The sequence below is a fragment of the Sciurus vulgaris genome (genome assembly GCF_902686455.1).
Source record: "Sciurus vulgaris genome assembly, chromosome: 12".
In the NCBI taxonomy this organism is placed as follows: Eukaryota; Metazoa; Chordata; class Mammalia; order Rodentia; family Sciuridae; genus Sciurus; species Sciurus vulgaris.
In genome coordinates this window covers 62,617,094-62,637,800 of record NC_136473.1, presented here as the reverse complement: position 1 = coordinate 62,637,800, position 20,707 = coordinate 62,617,094, and the positions used below count along the sequence as shown (strand labels likewise).

The 20,707-nt window shown below is 42.9% G+C and overlaps 2 protein-coding genes across 2 annotated transcripts in view; both read right to left on the bottom strand.

Annotated features, from left to right (window-relative positions):
• HHIPL2 (HHIP like 2) overlaps positions 1-20,707 on the bottom strand; it is a 28,756-nt gene that overhangs the window by 1,227 nt on the left and 6,822 nt on the right. The window contains exons 2-9 of the mRNA XM_079106792.1: positions 19,874-19,978; positions 15,300-15,952; positions 14,115-14,258; positions 12,292-12,623; positions 11,086-11,212; positions 7,608-7,753; positions 4,015-4,096; positions 1,049-1,131 (exon numbers count right to left, since the gene is read on the bottom strand). Coding sequence (XP_078962918.1) covers positions 1,049-1,131; positions 4,015-4,096; positions 7,608-7,753; positions 11,086-11,212; positions 12,292-12,623; positions 14,115-14,258; positions 15,300-15,952; positions 19,874-19,939 — 1,633 coding nt within the window. The 5' untranslated portion in view covers positions 19,940-19,978. The remainder of the gene's footprint in view (positions 1-1,048; positions 1,132-4,014; positions 4,097-7,607; positions 7,754-11,085; positions 11,213-12,291; positions 12,624-14,114; positions 14,259-15,299; positions 15,953-19,873; positions 19,979-20,707) is intronic.
• TAF1A (TATA-box binding protein associated factor, RNA polymerase I subunit A) overlaps positions 15,919-20,707 on the bottom strand; it is a 34,968-nt gene continuing 30,179 nt past the window's right edge. The window contains exons 11-12 of the mRNA XM_079106797.1: positions 19,874-19,978; positions 15,919-15,952 (exon numbers count right to left, since the gene is read on the bottom strand). Of these exons, the coding sequence (XP_078962923.1) occupies positions 19,890-19,978 (89 nt within the window). The 3' untranslated portion in view covers positions 15,919-15,952; positions 19,874-19,889. The remainder of the gene's footprint in view (positions 15,953-19,873; positions 19,979-20,707) is intronic.

Below are 20,707 nucleotides of genomic sequence, written 5' to 3'. Positions count from 1 at the left end.
TAGGTCCTCACTAAGTTGCTGAAGCTGGCTTTGAACTTGCTATCCTCCTGTCTTAGCCTCCTGAGCCCCTGGGATTACAGGTGTGGACTACCACACCCAGCACTACATAACTTTTTTAATTAATTTATTTTTAAGAGAAAGGGTATCACCATGTTGCCTAGGCTGGCCTTGAATTCTCAGGCCTAAGCAATCCTCCTGCCACAACCTCCTGAGTAGCTAGGATTATAGGTATGTACCACCATACCTGGCTTGCATAAGGATTCTTTAATCCTAATTCTTTTTATTAATGTTTTTTGTGGTATTGGGGATTTAATCCAGGGCTGGTCTACCACTGAAGTGCATCCCCAGCCCTTTTTTATTTTTATTTTGAGATGAAGTCTCACTCAGTGCTGAAGCTGGCCTCCAACTTATGATCCTCCTTCCTCTGTGATTACAAAAATTCCCTTCAATGGCCTTGATCCACATATCCTCCTCATTGATAGGGTCACTCCAGAGATATATGGCTCTGAAATATTTCCCTTAGGATGGTATCCCTCCTCTGTAAGTCCTTCCTGACACCTTTCTTCCTTCTGTCGGGAGGAAGAATTCCTCATGTTAACTAGGGTACCTTCTCAGTGCCCTGGAACCTCAGGGCAATATTTGTTTATTTGCCCTCCCTTCCTCCCACTTGACACTGAAATCCTGTAGGTCAAAGATTTTTTGCATTACTATGTCCCCAGAGCTTACCACAGTGCCCATCATAAAGCAAGCACTAAATAAAATAACTGATGCCAGATAAATGAATATATGACCATATAAACGAATGAAAGAAAAAAAAAAGGAATGAATGGCTAGAGGACAATTGGTCACAGTAGAGACAGGTCTCTCCCACTCTCTCTGGTATTTCAAGGAGATGTACAGACTGAGCCACAAGTGACAATCCTAGTCCAAAAGATAACCCTTAGGAGATAAACTAAGTCCGTCCACCCTGTGATTATAGTGTATTTGCTGAGGGCACTGCCTGCAGCTCAAGGTGAAGGTGATGCCTAAGACTCAAAGAGAAACTCACCGGCCAGTGGCCTGAACTGGATTCGCTTGCTGGTGATCTTTACTGGCACTGGCTTATATCTGCATTTGCCTGGGGGTGCTCGCCTAAAAGCACAAACAGAAAGCGTGAGGACACAGAATTGTGAAGATGCAACCAGGAAATCAAGGTCACCAGAAAGCATATGTTGACAAGAATTGGGGTCATCCCTCTCTTAGCCCGGGGAATGGGTAGAAGGAGGAGGAATATGCCACAGGCTCAGAGGGACAGGAGAAAGGCGAGGGCCCTTGGGACCTGGGAGACAGTGCAGTGAAGGGGTTAGGAGCATGGACCTGGTGACAGACAGAATCAGGTTCACATCCTGATGACCAGCCTTGCTAAGTCTCAATTTCTGCATCTATAAAATGCAAGCTATAATACTACCCATCTCACATGGATATGGCAAAGATTAAATGAGAGTTGTGTGCCTGGCATACTGTAAGAGATTAACAAAGAATTGAGATTTAAAAAAAAGAAACAAACAAACAAACACTTGGAACAATGCCCAGCACACGGCATGTGCTCACCAGATGATGGTGGCAGTGGTGATGGTGGTGATTCCCCTTTAAGGAAAATCCCTCCAAAAAACTCATGGCAGAGTCCTTAAGTAAAGTGAGCCTCTCTACCCAGCAGCACACTCCTTCTTAAACTGCTCATTCTTGGGTGCCTCTTCTAAAATAAAAGGGACTTTGGTCAATGAGAGAACTCCCATTATGCAGAGCAAAGCTGGGACCACCTGCCCCCACCTGCCAGTCCCCGATGTTTCTCCATCTGACTTCAAATCACCTTCTCACTGGCACCATCCCTTCTCAAGGTAGAGGGAAAGAAAAATAATTTGAATTATTTAATGAGTATTTCTGTAGTGCTTAGGCACTGTTCTAAATATCTAATAAATATTAACTTACTGAATGCTCATAACAACCATGTGAGATAGGTACTATCATTAGCCCTCTTTTATTTTATTTATTTATTTTAATTTGGGGGGTGGTCCAAAGGATTGAACCCTGGGGTGCTTAACCACTGAAGCACATCCCCAGCCTTTCTTTATTTTTTCACTTTGAGACAGGGTCTCGCCAAGTTGCGTAGGGTCTCACCAAATTGCTGAGGCTAGCTTTGAACTTGGAATCCTCTGTCTCAGCCTTCCAAGTTCTTGGGATTACAGGCAGGCACCACCGTGCCCAGCTAGCCCCGTTTTAAATAAGGGAAACTAAGGCACATAAAGGCTCAAGTTCACAAGACTAGTTAGTGGCAAAGTCAAAATTCAAATCCAGGCTCCAAGGTCCTTGTTCTCAAGCACTGTATTTGGCTGCCTCTAAATGAGGGGCAGGAGGAAAAGTCAGGAAGGGGAAAAGGATTCATAAATCCATCCATGCCGCCCTGAATGCTGAAACGGGTGCACATAGTGCAAAGACAGGCTGAGTCTGGTCCACTACAGCTTTGAGAGTTTGTATGATTCAATGTAACAATAACTAAACCGAGTAAGCAGAGCTGGAATAACTATCCCAAAGGAGAACTGAGTTCCTGTCTTGAGCCCCGTCTTCCTAGCTATCTTAAGAGAGTGATTTAACTTGTCTAAGCTGAGGTTTCCTTAAGCCTAGGTAACCTGTTAACCTGCCTCGCTGGAATACTGTCACCATTCCAGGAGAGCATGCATGCACAGAACTTAGCACAGTGCCTGCCACACAGTAATAACTCAACAAATGCCAACATAGAAAAAGGAAAATGAGTGAGGAGACATCTTTCGTGGTGGAAAAGGCCTTACAACTACTTTCTGTCCAACCTCTCATAGCTGCTCTTCTGAAAGAGGGGAGTTGAGTTACCTCCAAACCAAATTAGTAAACTATTAAAGGAAGGAAAAATTGATTCACACAGGAAAACTTTGAGTGGAAAGAGCAGAACTCTCCATCCAGGTGTTATCAACCCACCCAAGCACCTCAAAGACCCAGGGTCTCTCCCTCCCCTGAGTGCAGGGGACGTGTGCAAAGAAGCAGACCCAGTTGTAGAGACATCCCAGTACCAAGTGCACGTCAGGACACTTGCTCTCCTTTCTCAGCAAGAGCCCCACAGGCACAACCTGGGGGACTGAGCCTCTTCTGGGAACTTCTGAGAACACAGAATCCCAGAGCTCAGTTAAATGGAAGCTGAGCTGGGCAGGGCCCCTGAGCCCTGTGCAGTAGGCCTAATGTCAGTTCTGGGAGACTTGAGCCTCAAAAGGATAGTGTTCCTCTGCAGGTTTATCTGTAAGATAATTTCTGGGGAACCCTCCTGCTTTGAGTGAGTATCTTGAGATAAATGCAGTGCACTGCCCAGACTGCTCACTGTGGAAATACTGCATCTCCCTGTAGAGGCAGAAACACTGGCCAGACTCAACAACCTCACAAATGAGAAGTTGGATTTGCAGCTTTGACCTGCTCTGTGGGAAGATGGTTAACTTGAGAGAGAGGTGGGCAAAGCAGCAGCAATCAACAAAAAAAGAATGCACCAAGTGATCAGATACTGCCACTGATTCCACAACAGATCAGCTGGAGATAGAAAGAAACCTGACTGCTGAAGGTATTGGCCAAAGACTATGAAACCTCAACTAGCCCAGGAGACTGGGCAGCAATACTTGATCAGGTGGTTGGGCGTGTATTTCTGTTGTCGTATACCCCCAGAAATTTCGAGAAGACTATCTTTCAAAAATAGGAGCAACAGAGATAGACTAATCACCATGGACTAGCTCAAGATCTGGTTTCCAACTGCATAAGACCATTTCCCAAGAAGCCCACAATTCCCAGGAACACATTGTCCTACACATTTTGTTTTGCCCAAACTGCTTTTCTTCTAGGGCATAGATGTGCTTCGTGATCATTTTTGGTTATTTTTGAGAAGTAAACACTGTTTTTCAATCACTGCCATGGAGAAAAGGATTAATAAAAATGTACCAGAGAAGAAATAATACCAATGCTTACCTTGAAGGATCAACAAATTTGTAAATAGATCCTTGTGGTGTGTAGGCACTTGGGTAAGAGGTGGCCAGGAAATACAGCTCCCCTGAGTAGACAAGCAATAACAGGACATCAGCAGGGCTGAGACAGAGCTGGATGCACGGAAAACGAAATGAGGTAATGGCCCTCAAATGCAGTGAGCCCCATGAATGATACTCTGTAATTCAGATTCAGCCCGGCCTTCACTGGACTGTGAGCTCCTTGAGGAATAAGTCCATCTTTGAACTCCAAGACCAGCTCAGAGTCCAACTCGGCAGCACACACCTGTAATTCCAGTCATTAAGGAAGCTAAGGCAGGAAGACCACAAGTTCAAGGTCAACCTCAGCAACCTAGTATGACCCTGTCTCAAAATAAAAAATAGAAATAACTGGGGATATAGCTCAGTGAAACTAAGTGATTTAGACCTTGGGTTAAATCTGCAATACCCCGTGCACGTACACAAGCACACACGCGCGCAAACGCTCCCACACACAAAGACCAGCTCAGAGGGTGGTCCATCAGAACCACCAAACAGCCTTCTCCCTTACCGTCTCTTCTCTCTGTGAAACTTCACGGAGTGAATCTCCATCTCCCAGCTCTCTCAGATTCTTTGAGACCTTGGAAATCCAGTCTACAGACCAAGGACCATTATGGGTCACTTGATTCTTCCTCTTTAGTCCTTTTGTTTCCCCTCAGCCTCAGTCTCTCATTTCCCCACTTTCTTCGCTCCTTGGGCTATTTATTTCCTTCCCCCCTCTTCAGCCCCTCCTCTCAGTCTTCTCAATGCCCTCCAAAAATCACCTCTATCCGCCCTCTCAGATATCACTTAGAAAGAGCCCGGCTTCTCCCTATTTCTCTCTGTTTGAATTTCAGAAAACATCACCAATTTCACAGTACCTGCCTCATTGCACCTGACTTTGCAGTTATCCGTGAGGGATAGTACAGATGAGCCCCAGAGTTAGGAAGATCTGGGTGTGAACTCTGTGAATTCTCATGACACCAGTTACCCAGCTTGTGACCTCCTAACCTGCATAAACCTCCAGATAGTTATTCATTCAAGAAATGAGGATCACAATTGTTAGACATTCAATTAGAAAGTGTTCAATAATCTGATAATCAGAAGATAGTATTAGTTTCCTACTTCTCTACTCCTTAAGTCCACTAATACCTGGTTGCTTGCTCTCCAGCAGGAACTCCTCCAAACCATACAAAGGCTTCCTGGTCTCAAAGGAGAATTGAAAACCCTGTCCTGCCACATATTCCCTTTACATAACTACAGTCTTATGTAAATGATACATCTTCAACTTGCCATAGACTTCCCCTGTATAGTTAAGAGGAAATACAACTAGAGGAAATTTTCTTCATCTTTTCTTTTTTTCTTCTTTTTCTTTCTTTTGATACTAGGGATCAAACCCAGGGCCTTGCACATGCTAGGCAAGCACTCTAGAGATGAATCCTCAGCCCACTACAGGTGAATTTTAACTGAAGTTTCCAACCGATATTTTTAGAATATATTTTAAGGAGAAAAAAAAAAAATCTATCATGTGCCATTTGAAACAAAATACCGCAATATAAATTTACTGCAAGCCTCATTGCTTTGGCCAGACCTCTTGGAAATGGGCTTAGGTGAGTGACATTCAGAAACCCAATCAATCAAAACAGCAATGGGTAGTTCCACATCAGCCATTCACTCAGCAATTCTTTGTTTATACCAACTGTCAACTCTGAGTTCAGTAAGTAAACAGTGGCATTAGCTGAGGGGAAGTTCTGGTTCCACTAAAAAATAATTCACCTAACTGGTGAATTACTAACTGGTGACTGATAACATAAAATAATGAAATAATGCTCAAATCCAAAAAAATGTCTCTAAGTGGAAAGAGTATGCTAAGAGCAGAAAAATACAAATTCATTTATGTAGCAACAAAAGAAACCACCAACTCTGGGAGAAATTTATTTGCCTAGGGAAAAGTCTCACTGATTTCAGGGCTGCCCTTGGGCAAAGTCTGGTCTGAGAATACCTGGCAAGTCCACTTCCCAGAATTCAGCCAAGGACACTTAGTTTTTTTTGCCAGATGTACTGACTGGTTTTCCAAAACTGCCTGTTTTCTCCTGAGTTGCCTGCAGGCACAACAAGCCAAACCACCAAAGCTGAGGGTCCTGTGGCCTCCTGCAAAGGAGACAGCCACAGAAAACGGCTGCCCAGCATCCCTGGGCAGGCCTGCCGCTGGGGGTCCACTCTCCAGGGGGCTCATCTAAACATTGCCCACTCTGCATCGTCCTGCCAGGTTATGGTACTCTACTTTTTTTAAATATGTTTGGATTTCCAATTTGGAACTCACACCAATGATTTTCTATTAAAAAGACTTGAGTTTTCCAAAATGCCCTCTACTCCTATAAAACCTTCATCTCAAACTATCTATTCATAACTAGCTGAGAGGAAAGGATTCAGGAGCTGACAGATCTCTTTATATCCTACTTAAGTAAAGATCCTGTACAGCCACCCTGTGGCTCAGAGTGGAAAGAAACCAAACACTTAGGAACTCTTCAAGGCTCTGATGTACATCTACAGAGAACCCCAGGTCTGGAAGGGACTCTGAGAGAACTTCATTATCTTCTTTGACCCTAAGCATGGCTAGATCCAGTGCCAAATAGTAAAAAGATCACTATATACACCTGTATAAAACAAAATAGAGTTTATTTAAAATTTGAAATTGAAACATCTCAAAATGAAACATAACACGTCAAGCTGAAATTAAAAATCGTTTCTCTGATTATAAAAATTTTGGAAATTTTTTAGAGCTGAGTGTCTCTCCCCTCTCAAATATGAGCTCATGCCTAGCTTCAGTGATACCATTCACATGTACCTAGCAACCTCCCATCTACCTAGTTGTCTACCCTTTCTTCGGATTTCTCAAGAAATAAATTCTTCCTTACTCACAAACTCTTGGCAGAGTCAGGCCAACTAGTCAGCCTATCATAAGCTTCCTTCCACTAGGCCATCCCAGGATAAGTGTTCACTATCCATTTAGTCTGGCCCACTATTGGCCCTGCACATGGCCATATAACTGTGATTGAGATGGTCCTATAACTGTAATGAAGAATAAGGAGGGAACAGTTTGTGAATCTCTTTGTAGTCAAAGGATTGAAAAGACCCAAATGCATACTTGATATACCACTCACAATGAGGCGTGCAGGTCAAACAAGAAAAGTAAGCTAGCATAGCAGCCTGTTTGTTTGTTTGTTTGTTTGCACTATTGGGAATTGAAACCAGGGCCTTGCACATGCTAGGCAAGCACTTTATCACTGAGCAACACCCCCAGCCTGAGCCTGTTTCTTTGTTGGTGAAATGAACCTAATAATTAACATCACAGAGGTGTTGTGGTTACTAGTTAAGGTGGAAAACAAGACGGGCTTTGAAGAGTACGCAGTATGTTATAAGAGATGATTCAATGATAATGATTATAGTAGAAGTAGTATTTACTATTTAAAAAGTGACAATGATAATAAATGTTCAGTTGATGCTTGTGATTATCTAAGTAAAGTAAGCAGACATCAAACAGCTCTGCACATTGGTTACCTGCTTCATCTTCAGCAAAGGAGATGATGAACTTGCTATAGGTGCTGATCAACCCTGGGAAAGCACAGGATGAGGTGCTGCCCAGGCAAATGTCTCGCTTCTTCCATTTCTTGGTTTTTCTATCTTCCTGCAAAGCCATAAGTCGACTAGATGAAAAATAAAACCTTATGTTTTAGGAATCCATATTTCCATTCTGCAGGATAGTTTTCCACCTAGATCCAAGAATCCTTGAGTTCCAGGACTATGTCTCCCACAAAGAGAGCAATAACCAGCCTCCCCGAAGAACCAAAAAGCTGCTTCAGTGATACTTTAGACCCACTTGTCTTAGATGGGGAAGCACATTTTCTATTATAAGTTTAGGGTCCTGAGAAGACTGCACCACTGCAAAAAGACTCATCATTTTTATTGGTTTATGAACTTTGGCTAGTTGTCCAACATCTTTAAACCTCAGTTTCCTCATCTATAAAATGAGAAAAAAAACTGGGTGTGGTGGCTCAGGAAACTGAGACAGGAGGACCTCCAGTTCAAAGTCAGCCTCAGCAAAAGCAAGGCACTAAGCAAGTCAGTGAGACCCTGTCTAAGTAAAATACAAAATGGGCCTGGGCATGTGGCTCAGTGGTTGAGTGCACCTGAGTTCAACCCCTGATACCAAAAGAGAGAGAGAGAGAGATTTTATAAAATGAACCAGGCATGGTGATACACATCTGTTATCCCAGTGAATAGGGAGGCTGAGGCAGATGGCTTTCAAGTTTTAGGCCACCTCAGCAACTTAGCAAGACCCTGTGTCTCTAAATAAAATATTTAAAAAGGGCTGGGGATGTGTTTAAGTGGTTAAGTCTCCTGGGTTCAATCCTTAGTACCAAAAAAAAAAAAAAAAAATCACTGCATATCAAACAAGTGATATGTGGATGGGTAATGTGTTTTGTGGAGGGAAAATAAAGCAAAGAAAAATGAAGTCCCAACAATCTAATAGGTAATTGTGAAGGACCTAACCCAGGATTAACAATGCCATCTCTATAACCAAGAATTGAAGCATGAAAATAACTACATTTTTACTAAATAAGATGAAGTAATGAGGACTAGATTTACCATCCCACCTCAATTAGTCAAAATCTGCACAAAATAGAACAAGAGTAATTTAAAAGACATTGACAAGGGCTGGGGCTGTAGCTCAGTAGTAGAGGGCTTGCCTAGCACATGTGAGGTATTGGGTTCGATCCTCAGTACTACATACAAAAAATAAATAAAATAAAGGTGCATCTACAACTAAAAAATGTGTTTTTAAAAAAAAGACATTGACAATCGGGCAGTGTAAGAGTGTATTCCCTGAGAGACAGAAAGCAGATGAGATGAGCCTTGTAATTATTCCAGACTCCTCCTTGAGAGAGTTCCCAGCACAGGGAGAGAACACACAGGCAGAGCCCAGGAGATTCCTTGAGTTGAAAAGATAGAGATAAGAGTTCAGGAAGATCAAAGCAGTAAAAGCTTGAAGGACAGAAAATGGAGAGAAGAAAACTACACAGAGAATGGTCTCCAGAGATTTTCAAATACTCCTCAGTGTGCTCAACAGCAGGCACGCAAGGGGACTACATAAAGCAAGGAGAGTACTGGAAGGGAAAGCGCCTGGCACTTGCTTGGGGTCAGGAATGGTGCTTACATCATTCACAGGCAGAGTCTCAGGAAGCTTCGCCTTAATAGTAAGGAATTAAGAGCTCTAGAAAAAGTACCACTTTGGTCCTCAACAAATATTAATAGCAAGAAAGGATCAAATTATTGTTGAGGAACTTGACTGTGTCCCAGAACAAAACTCAAAAATATTTATAGGAACACAAAAAGATCCAGTACCTACAAACTTATATTAATACTTTCTGGCATTAAATTGAAAATTACCAGACAAGTAAAGGAGGAGGAAAATATAACCCATAATAAAGAAAGATCAATCAAAATTGACACACAACTGACACAGGTATTAATATTAGCAGACAAAAACATTAAAATATCTAGGTGTGATACATGTCTATAATCCCAGTAACTTGGCAACTTAGCAAGACCCTGCCTCAAAATAAATAATATCAAGGGCTGGGGATGTAGCTTAGTGGTAAGCATCCCTGGGTCCAACCCCCAATACAAAAAAATTCATTTGAACATATTCCATAAGTTCAAAAAGTTAAGTAAAGACATGAGAGATATTTAAAAATATCTAAGTAAAGTTTCTAATGGAGAAAAACACAACATTGAGATAAAAAAGAAAGGAAGGAAGGAAGACAGACTGGATGGAATAAAAGGCTGTTTAGATATTATAAAATAAGATATTTTAACTGAATGAAAATGCAAACACAATACATCAAAATTCATAGGATGCTGCTAGCTGGTACTTAGGGTGAAATTTATATCACTAAACATATGTCTTACGTAAAAGAGTTCAGGTTAATGAGTTCATCTCTCATCCTGAAAAACTAAAAATAGAAAAGCACATTAAACACAAAGCAGGAAAAAGTATAACTCAGTGAAACAGGAAACAAAAATATCAGTAAACTCAATAGATGTTTCTTAGAAAAAATTTTTAAAAAATAGTAAACATCGAATCAAATCAAGATAGAAAGAAATCGCCAATATGTAACTAAATAAGCATACTATAGTTTCTGTAGATATTGAAAGGACAATAAAGTAATATTATAAATAAAGTGATGCCAACAAATTTGGCTAATTGGTAAACTAGACAAATTCCTTGAAAAGCACAGACGACCAAGGCCCATTCAGAAAGAGACAGCTTCTCTCCATTAAAGAAATTGAATTTAGAGTTAAAAGTCTTTCCACAAAGAAAATTTCAGGCCGAGATACCTTCACTTGGAAAGAAGAAACATAAGGAATGACTAGACCCCACAGTGGAAATGCCATTTTGTTAAATTTTAATTTCTGATTGTTACTAGAGAGTATATGGAGATACAGAAAACCACAAAACAGTAGAGCAGTTTTATTCATAATATCCCCAAACAGGAATTGGCCAAACTGTTCATCAGTGGAAGAAGAGGTGAATAAATTGTGGTGTATTTATACAACTGAATATTAGAAGCAATAAAATACAGAGACACTACTGACGTATGCAACAACATTGATGAATGTCACAGGCATCACTGAATGAAAGAAGAGTGGCCCCCAAAAAGTACATGACATATGATTCCATTCATCTATGTAGTATCGGAAAAAATCTAATTTGTGGTCAGACTGTTACCTCTGACTAATGTGTGTGTGTGCATTTGTGTGTGCATGTATGTGTGTTTACAGGTGACAAGGAAGAAGGAACCTTCTAAGATGATAAAAATGTTCTGCATTTTGACATGGTTGGTGACAATATGAGGGCATACATTTGTAAAACTGTGTTTAACTGTGCTCTTCAGAGATTGTATTTCATCATGTAAGTGACAGCCATTAAGAGTATTTAAATAAAAAAAGCAAAGGTGACATCAATGCTTCTTACCCACTCATGAAGTCCCCAAAGATGTAGAGGCCATTGAGATTTGGGGATTCACATCCACGGTAGACGTAGCCCCCAGTGACTGACTTCCCCACTTTGTGGCCATAAGCATAGATTGGCAGAATGTCATCTATACAGAAACAAGGAAAGATAGTGAGTTTTGTCTCCAAAAATTGAAAGGAAAAAGGGGGCTTCTTGATGCAGTTACCTGATTCCATGCAGAACACTTTAGCTCTTGGTCATCAGTAGGACCAGTAGGCCAAGTGCATTATGCTTATTTTTTTTTTTTCAACAGACCAGCCACAATATTTGTGAGCTTCCCATTTGACTGTTATCTAAGTCCAACTCCCCCCATCTATAAAGCAGTGTCATGAAGATTAAAACACATAGGTTTCTCCCCAAGGTTGACCTAGAACTCAGGTTTAAGGATATGGAAAGTATTGTGAGGGTTTGTAAGACTGCTTTGTAACTTAAAGAACAAAAAAGACTAAGTCAGCACACTGGAATTTTGGTCCAGATGCGATTTCTAAAACACTTCTTGATTATTGATGCTCAGGGATTATATTCTCCCTTGAGTATAGGTAGAATATCATTTCATTGAGCTATCACCAAATTGGGAAATAAATAAAAACATGCAGCCACCAATTCTGTTTTGCCAGTAGATCTCAATATAGTTTGCCCAAACATCACATGGGTAACTTACTTAAAATACAGATTCCTAGTTGATCCCACCCCCACATCCACCCAAAATGCAAATTTATCAGTCCTGGCCTAGAGCATAGAAATCTACTTTTCAAAAAAATAATTGTAATTTTTTTTATCCCAGAATTTGGCAACATTCCATTTCATAATAGAGCAAGTGTCTGTGGTCTGAGCAAAAGAGTTTGGTTTTACAGAAAGAGAATAGCCTGAAGAAATCAGTAAAACAAAAAGTGGTCATTTCAAAGGTACTTTCTTTCTAAGGCTGGGACAGGGAGACAGAACAATAGGAAAATAACTGTTGAGTTAACCTCAGAATTGCACTTCTTAACAAGCATCATTAAGGTGTCTGGTGCTAGTAAGTGGAGGACCACCCAGAGAAGCACCATCCCACAGCACACAAGAAAGGACTATTGAAAAGACCTGCAGGACACTGGGATTTCATCCCTTCACTCCTCCTCCAACCCACTCCACTCATTCAAGAAAGCACCCAGACAGCTTCTTACTTACCCAAAGAGGCATTATGACAAAGATTTTTGTCGTAACACTCAAACCCTTCCTTTGCCCTCCAGCCATAGTTCCCGCCTTTAACAATGAGGTCAACTTCTTCAAACCTGTTCTGGCCCACGTCCCCACAGAACATCCGGCCTCGGCCCTGGCGCGTGATGGGATCCCCTCGGTCCACAGCACAGCGCCACATATTTCGGACCCCATAAGCATAGATGGCAGGGTGGGCCCCTGGCTCAGAAACAAAGGGATTGTCCAAGGGGACTTGGTAGCGCTTGCCATCAGAGCCTGCCCCATTCACATCGATCCTTAACACTTTTCCAAGCAGGGAACTTCTGAAAGACAGAAGGCCAAGAATCAGGCTCAGTTGAACATGGACACAGGACCAGAGACCACCCAGGGTACAATGATGACAGGAGATGATTGGGTATCACATGAGGAGAAGTGCCTTTTTTTTTTCTTTTAAATATATACAGGATGTTAAGACTTTCCCATTTTTGACTCAAGGACAACTACTAAGCAAAAGTTTGATGTGCTTCTGGTCCATGTAACCCTGAAAAAGTTGCATTTCTAATGTTTATGTTAATTATGAGAACTGTTTTTCTTCGGTTTGGTCTAATACCATGAGTTCTTTTTTTAAAGCTGTTTTATTATTTTTCAGATAGCAAAGCTGTCAGTAAATAGAACAGAGACTTTGAAGAGGTTTTGCCAATGACTTTGATTTCTGGGCTTTGGTGTCCTCAACTATAAAACTGAGGAGAGTAACATTACATTAGTGTGATTGGGTTAAATGAGTTATTGTGCATATAGTACTTAATGCAATCCCTGAATCATAGCATTCAATGTTAGCTTTGTATTATAATTAATTTTAATATTTATATTACTAGGAATAATGGGAGCCAAGTGCTTACTGGGTGCAAAGAGAGAAGAACCACATGACCTTTACAGGCACCAGAGCATCAGTGAACTCCAGCACTAGATCATTCTGCCACTTACTTACTGTGTGACTTCTGTGCCTCCATTTTCTTGTCTGTAAAATGGATATCATAATACCTACACATCATAGGATTCACTCACTCCACACATATTTACAGTGTGACCAGCATGCTGAAGATAAACCAATTAACAAAATAGATAAAATTTTTAACCTTGAAGGTTATTAGAATTACAATTCTCAAATACGTGTCATGTATTTAGGACTGTCTCTGACACACAAGTAAACACCCTATATGCACTAGCTCTCATTAACTAACCTTTTCTTTTTTTTTTTTTTTTTTTTTTTTTGTACTAGGATTTGAACCCAGGGGCACTTAACCTCTGAGATCCACATCCCCAGGCCTTTTTTATATTTTATTTAGAGACGGGGTCTCTTTAAGTTGCTGAGGCTGACTTCTGAACCTGCGATCCTCCTGCCTCAGCCTCCCAAGCTGCTGGGATTCCAGGTGTGAGCCACTCCGCCCGGCCCTTCATTTAACTTTTTACATGTCCCCAGGGCCTACCACTCCTGAAACACTGAGCTTGGTTACATAGTTGGACTAAATTTAATTGAGTGATTGACGTCATGGATAGTGTCCTATTAACATATATTTAAAAAACTGAATTCTTCTTTACGTAGTATCTGAAAGTTACATTAGGCATCTTCAATATTAACTACAAAAGTATATGATATACATTATTTATAGGACAGAAAACCAAATGTTCCTCTTATTTGCCTAAATGGGACTATATATTGCAGAAAGCATTCTGGGTTTGACTCTATTTTGGCAAAAGCGCTAGACCAGGGGTTCACTCTAAAGGGGCAGGGACCCAGCCTCCATTCAGCTTACTTGTTCTGGGCATTTCCAAATTTGCCAAAGGGATCCCCAGCCTGGCCTCCATCCCCAGTGAATATATACATGTAGCCATCCAGACCAAAAAGAAGTTGTCCACCATTATGATTTGAGGCTGGTTCTTCTATCTCCAAGATGACCCTGGGAAAGAAAAGAAACTCTGCACTAGGCTGTGACACAGCTAAAGCTGCATCCTCTAGAGATACCTAAAATAGACTGGTCCAAATCACCAAGATCTGCAAAGTCAATCAAGATCTGCTTCAGAGTTTCCAGATATCACAAAGCAGGTAGCTTAGATTCTGAGAAAATCCTTGTTTCCTGCTGTAACTCCTCCGTGGGTCATTTTTATTTCAGACCATGACTTCACAAGTGAGGCACAGCCAAAGGAACAACCATCCCTTTCTTTCACTATTAGTGCTCTATGAGAACTTTCAATTCCTTTCTTTGAGCAAGTTAGTAGGGATCAATGTATCAATTCCTCATGCTTTCTCCAATCTTTCCACGTGTCTGTGATGGAAAAGGAAACAAGGTAAAGGAGAAGAGAAGGAATGGGCAGGGTGATAGAGTGAAAAGAACATGAACTTGGGGTCAGCTAGAACTGTCATCATCTGAAAGTGCACGGACAAGGTAAAGGGTCTGGAATCCAAGGGTCACACAATAATTAGAGATTGTAATTATATTTAATGTATTGATTTTTTGTGTGTGTGCCAGGAATTGAGCACAGGAGTGCTCAACCACTGAACCACATTCCCAACCCTTTTCATTTTTCATTTAGAGACAGGGTCTCACTAAATTGCTTAGAATCTCACTAAATTGCTGAGGCTGGTTTTGAACTCATGATCCTTGGGCCTCAGCCTCCTGAGACACTGGAATTACAGGCATATAACACCTTGCCAGCTGTATTGATATTATTTATAATCACTTCTCAGTCCCTCTAGCTGCTAGTCCTTGCTTATCCTCTGTAAAGACAAGCAAGTCTGGCTCTAATTAGGGTGGTCACATCCCATAAGGACCCTTGACTAAAGAGTCTAACTTGAATTGTCCTCACTAATCAAGGATTGCTTTGGCAACATTTTAAGCTAGTGCCGTAAAACCAGCAAGGTTTCCCCTCTATCATCTCAAAGGACTGATCCGTGTTATTTCAGAAAACAATAGAGGTGCATTTGCATGAGTTCCTCTTACCTCTCTGATTTGGGGTCAGCTTTATTGGGATCCGCCTGAGAAACCTTCATCTCACTAATTCGGATCTTTTCTACCTTCTTCTTGCCCAGGCATGAATAATAAATATAGAACTTGCGATTGCGACGGAATTTGGGATGAAAAGCCAACCCCAAGAAGCCCCTCTCATCCCCAATCCATGGAGTGGTCAACACGATGCTCTTGAGGTCCAGGAAAGGTTGCTCCAGGCGACTCCTGTCAGGCAGGTACACCCATACCACTCCCACCTGCTCAGCTACAAAGAAGCGATGGGTGCCGTCCCCAGCATGCACCATGGAGACTGGGTTCCTGAGTCCATTGGCCACCTCGGCCAGGCAGAGCTGCAAGCAGCCCTGATGATCCTCGGCCACCACACCCAGGTTGCGGTTGAGGTGGTCATTCCTCAGGACATTGGGGAAGCAGTAGTCCTTGTCCGGAAGATTGAGGAGGTGGCAGAAGCGGGCACTGTCCTTTTCATGGGACTCTCGGAGACCACGGTCATTGGTTAGCAGGGAGATGGCAGAGTGACAATTAGAATGGAATGCGGAGCAGTAATCAGAGCAGAGCCCAGGAAGGTTCCGGAGGGGCGTGTGAGGGTTCTCGGCATCGTAAAGGTGGGCTGCATAGGGCGAGCACTCCTGGAAGATAGCCAATGGTGAGTCACAGTTTGAGCAAGAATAAAGGAGAAATGGCCAGGGAAAAAAATAGAATTCTGGTCGGGCACAGTGGTGCATGCCTATAATCCCAGCGACTAAGGAGGCCGAGGCAGGGTGATTGCAAGTTCAAAGCCAGCCTCAGCATTTTAGTGAGGCCCTAACCAATTTAAAGAGACCCTGTCTCAAAATAAAAAATAAAAGGCCTGGGAATGTGGCTCAGTGGTTACATGCCACTGGGTTTAAAATTTAAAAGAAAATATTCTGGAGGGGATTTATTTATTTTGTTTTGTTTTGTGGTACTGGGGATTGAATCCAGGGGTGGACTACCACTGAGCTACATCCCAAGCCATTTTTTGTTGTTGTTGTTTTGTTTTTGAGACAAGCTTTCACTAAACTGCCCAGGCTGGCTTCAAACTTCCCATTAGAATTATAGATGTGCACCACCCTGGCTGGATTCTAGAGTTTTTATTGCCAACAACTAGTAAATCACCTCTTGGATCTATATTTTCTATCTGTTAATGATCCTGAAAGGCAGAAAGGAAAGGGAAGCCTGATGTGGTGGTGAATGTCGGTAATCCCAGTGGTTCGGGAAGTTGAGGCAGGAGGACCTCCACTTCAAAGCCAGCCTCAGCAACTCACTGAGTCCCTGTCTGTAAATAAAATATAAAAAAGGGCTGGGGATGTGGCCCAATGGTTAAGTGCCCCTGGGTTTAACCCCTGGTGAAAGAAGAAAAAAGAAAAAGAAAGGAGAGGAAAGGAGAGGAGAGGAGGAAAAAAGAGAAAGAAAGAAAGAAAGAGAGAGGGGGGGGAGGAAGGAAGGAAGGAAGGAAGGAAGGAAGGAAGGAAGGAAGGAAGGAAGGAAGGAAGGAAGGAAGGAAGGAAGGAAGGAAGGAAGGAAGGAAGGAAGGAAGGAGAAAGAAAGAAAGAGAGAAGGGAGGGAGGGAGAAAGAAGGGAGGGAGGGAGGAAGGAAGGAAGGGAAAAGAAAAGAAAGAAAAAGGAAGGAAGGAGAGAAAGAGAGAAAGAGAGGGGGAGGGAAGGAAGGAAGGAGGGACTCTGTACTCACTATCTTTAGCACTTCAGTTTAGCTCTTGACACTTGAGATTATTAGATGATGAATATTTAAAACAGAAGATGGTATCAAATTTTTCAGTTTTTCCCTTTCTTATAAGTGTTATATCTGCAAGATCTTATTTATCAATTCTTAAGCAATTTGGCAAAAGTTTCACATTTATTAAATCTGAATGTTGGATGTTGGTTGTTATTTCATTTTCTGGTTTTCCATGTTTGAAATATTTTACAATTAAAAGCTAAATGATCAAAATGGACATGCTATATCACTCCCAGAGATGGGGTGTCTAGTAATTTCTTCATGTATTTGTTAAAAATATTTGCATCTGATGTGTGCAAAGCCCTGTGCTGGGAGCTATACATATTTGAACTTTGATGTCTGGGCAATATGACTACTCTTTACAAAACTACATTTGGACAGTGTGTCTACAAAAGTATCTGCTACTTGTACCTCCCTAGACTTACAGAAATTTTTGGGTGAAAACACAATTTTGTGGACAATCAACTTCCAATGGTGATGAAAAACAGAGAAGCAACTGAGATTTGGAATGTAAGAAAAGCAGATTAACCACACAGTTTAGAGTGGCAGAGTAGAGGACAGTCCATCAGCCAAACCCCACTGATTACTAACCTCTCTCCCAAGCCCACCTATACAGCCCTGACTCAGTTGCCTACACTATGTCGTTACTTCACAAAAGAAGCAGCAGCATTTTTCATGCATGTTTGATTCCCCATCTTCTTTTTTTCCCCTTGACTATAGATCGCAGAACAAGTTCTTGCTTATTGGGCAAAGGGAAAGAGACCAGAGACTCACAGTGTCTCTCCTTGGGCTGTCTGGGTCAGCTAAGAATAATTGTCAGAGTCACAAAAAGCAAAATGACCTGCTCCTGAATGTCATCTCCCTGACTTCTTCCAACTCTGGGAGGTGGGAAAAAGGGCCAAGGGACACAAAAATAAGAACAAAATACAAAGGAACAGAAGGGATGGTGGAAATATAACCACCCACATGGCACATTCTTATGCAGCTGTTTAATAACTAAACAAACATTTCTCTCATTTATGGGTAAGAAAACTCAGGCCCAGCGTCTCTACTACATGCCTTAACTGAGTCTCTTCTGCATGCCAGGCCCTAGGCAGCAGCAGTAAGTGAAGTGCACAAATTCTCTGTTCTAAGGAAGCTCACGCTTCCTGGAGCTCAGAAAAGTAATTAAGTTGGCCAGTGCTGTACTTTGGTGTTATGTGATCAAAAGGTCACAAGATCTGCAGTCTGAACATCTAGATTTGTGCCTCAGGACTGTTTGACCTTAGACAAATGATTCTGGTAAAATGGAGCTCATAATAACTACAGAATCATTGCTGAGACCACACTACATGTGCGGGAGAAAAAAGAGTGCCTTGTAAATTTTAATAGACACAAGTAGGGTTGTTTGGCTAAAATTACCCTTATTCCTCAAATCTCTAAAACAAAAGAGAGGTTACATATGACTTTCTAAAACCTCACCAAAGAGGGAAGTTGGAAGGAAGAGACATTTCCACCAGGGGAGAACTCAGAAACAAATAGCCTGAGTACTGCTCATAAAAGCCCAACTTCTGTAGGGTACCACGGCACACGCCTATAATCCCAGCAGCTGGGAGGCTGAGGCAAGAGGATTGCAAGTTCAAAGCCAGCCTTAGCAATTTGGCGAGGCTCTAAGAACTAGGTGAGACCCTGTCTCAAAATAAAAAATAAAAAGGGCTGGGGACGTGGCTCAGGGGTTAAGAACCTCTGGGTTCAATCCCTGGTACAAAAATTTAAAAAGCCCAGCTTCTGACTACATGGCTATCCCAGAGTTAATTCAAGTTAATTCTCCAGGAAACAATGACAGATGGTGCTCTAGGTGAAAGAGTACAGCCCTGGGGCAGTGCCACCCAAGTGGCTGAATTCTGTGCCAGGCTCCATGGTAATTCCTGCCTGGACTCTGGGGGGCTCAGATAATCTCTCTTTGCAGCACGCAAGCCAGTGCACTTCTGAATAGTGGTAGCAGAGTGGCATCAGCAGGGGACATGAATGCCCAGCAGCATCTCAGATCAAAGGCCTGCCTGGACTTCTGTCACATCGTTAGAGTATTCCTTTCTCATGGCCAATTCTTCCATCGACTCTGTCCCTGCACCCCTAAACACCCTCTTCCCATAAAGTCTGTGTGCAGCCTGTGCACATCAGGTTTCCAGGCTGAGGCTCAACTAAGGCAATGCCTCCCAGAAATGTGGATTTTGGCCATTGCTGAGTCTGGACAAGCAGAAACTCTGAGTCATCGCTTCTCAGCCACTTGAAGCTCTGTCAGACCAGCTCTGGAGTGTTAGGCAGACAGTACTCCAGGGAGAGCCCCACAGTCCCTGCCACCATCATCATCACACCAGAGACCCCCCTGGCACAAAGTACCCAGTTGATCAATGACTGGACCCCAGCAGATATCATTGCTTCCCTCCCTCACACACTCCCGAAGTTCCACAGGTGCGCTGTGCCCAGCTCTCTGATCCCTGCAGAGGACATGGACAGAACCTGCTCTGAGAGCTCCATGAAAAATACCTCTTATTCTTCTGGCTCCTGGGGAAGAGCCCCAGAGGGAGAGCTCTGGGGAACCTGTGCAAACCAAACTCAGCCCACCCTTGCTTCAGTGTGCAGAGCGTATAGCTCTCAGGTGAGGCACCTGGCAGGCAAGCTCTAAAAGGCTGAGTGTCCAAAGCACCCTCCCCGCAGGACTCACCAGCAGTCCAGCACCCTCTACCACTGGGGATGGAAGGCACTTTGCCATGCTGGCTCCATCTCTTCCCCTCGGGGTTACACTCAAGCCTACCTGGCAAAGGATATCCTTAACGTAACCTCCACACAGCTTGTGGCCCCTCAGATCGAAATAGTTCATGATGTCCCAGTACCGAGCGGCGATCTGGTTGTCCTTGCCCTGGTCACAGCAGCCGAAGGACTCATAGTCAGAGCAGAACTCAAGGTGCAAGGGAGGTTGAAAGGGAGGCCCGTAATCCAGGCACTGGGGGTGTCCCTGCAGCAAGCCCATCTGGCCCAAGAATGTGAGACAGAAGCAGACAGTGCTGGGAGAGAGCCTGGGAACCCAGTAACACCGACCACCACGCAGACCAGGCGTGGATTTTCTCCGCATTTTGGCCTTGGGAACACTCAGGCTGCTGTTTGCTCAGGTTGGCTTCCCTGCTCTGCCCACGTTCCCTCCCTCTCCTCTCCCAGCTCCTCAACCCTTTCTCTTCTTGCTTCTTCCTCCATCCCCGCCCCTAGTTCACAGAAGTGGTTTCTGAGCAGCGTCCCTCCTGTAGGCTGGTGGCCAAGTGTCCCTCATGGAAGGAAAAGAAAGTGTCCCTACCTCCTCGGTCTCATCTAAATGTGAAACTGGTGCTACTCTCAATGCCAGTGCTGAATTGTTGGGGCACATTTCTTAGCCAAAAGGTGCAACACTGTCAACAGCAGAGGTACCTGATTCCTGAAAACTGCACAGAATTCTGCGCAGCAGGCCAGGAAATTCACACTTGTTTACTGTTTCTTCACAGGCTGAGTGGCCCAGAGTCGCTGTGAGAACACCACATTACTGAGTCCCAGACAGCAGATTCTGGAGGGCAAGCTTCCAGGGCTCCTGCAGTGCTGAAGGGCACTGTGGAGACTCAGT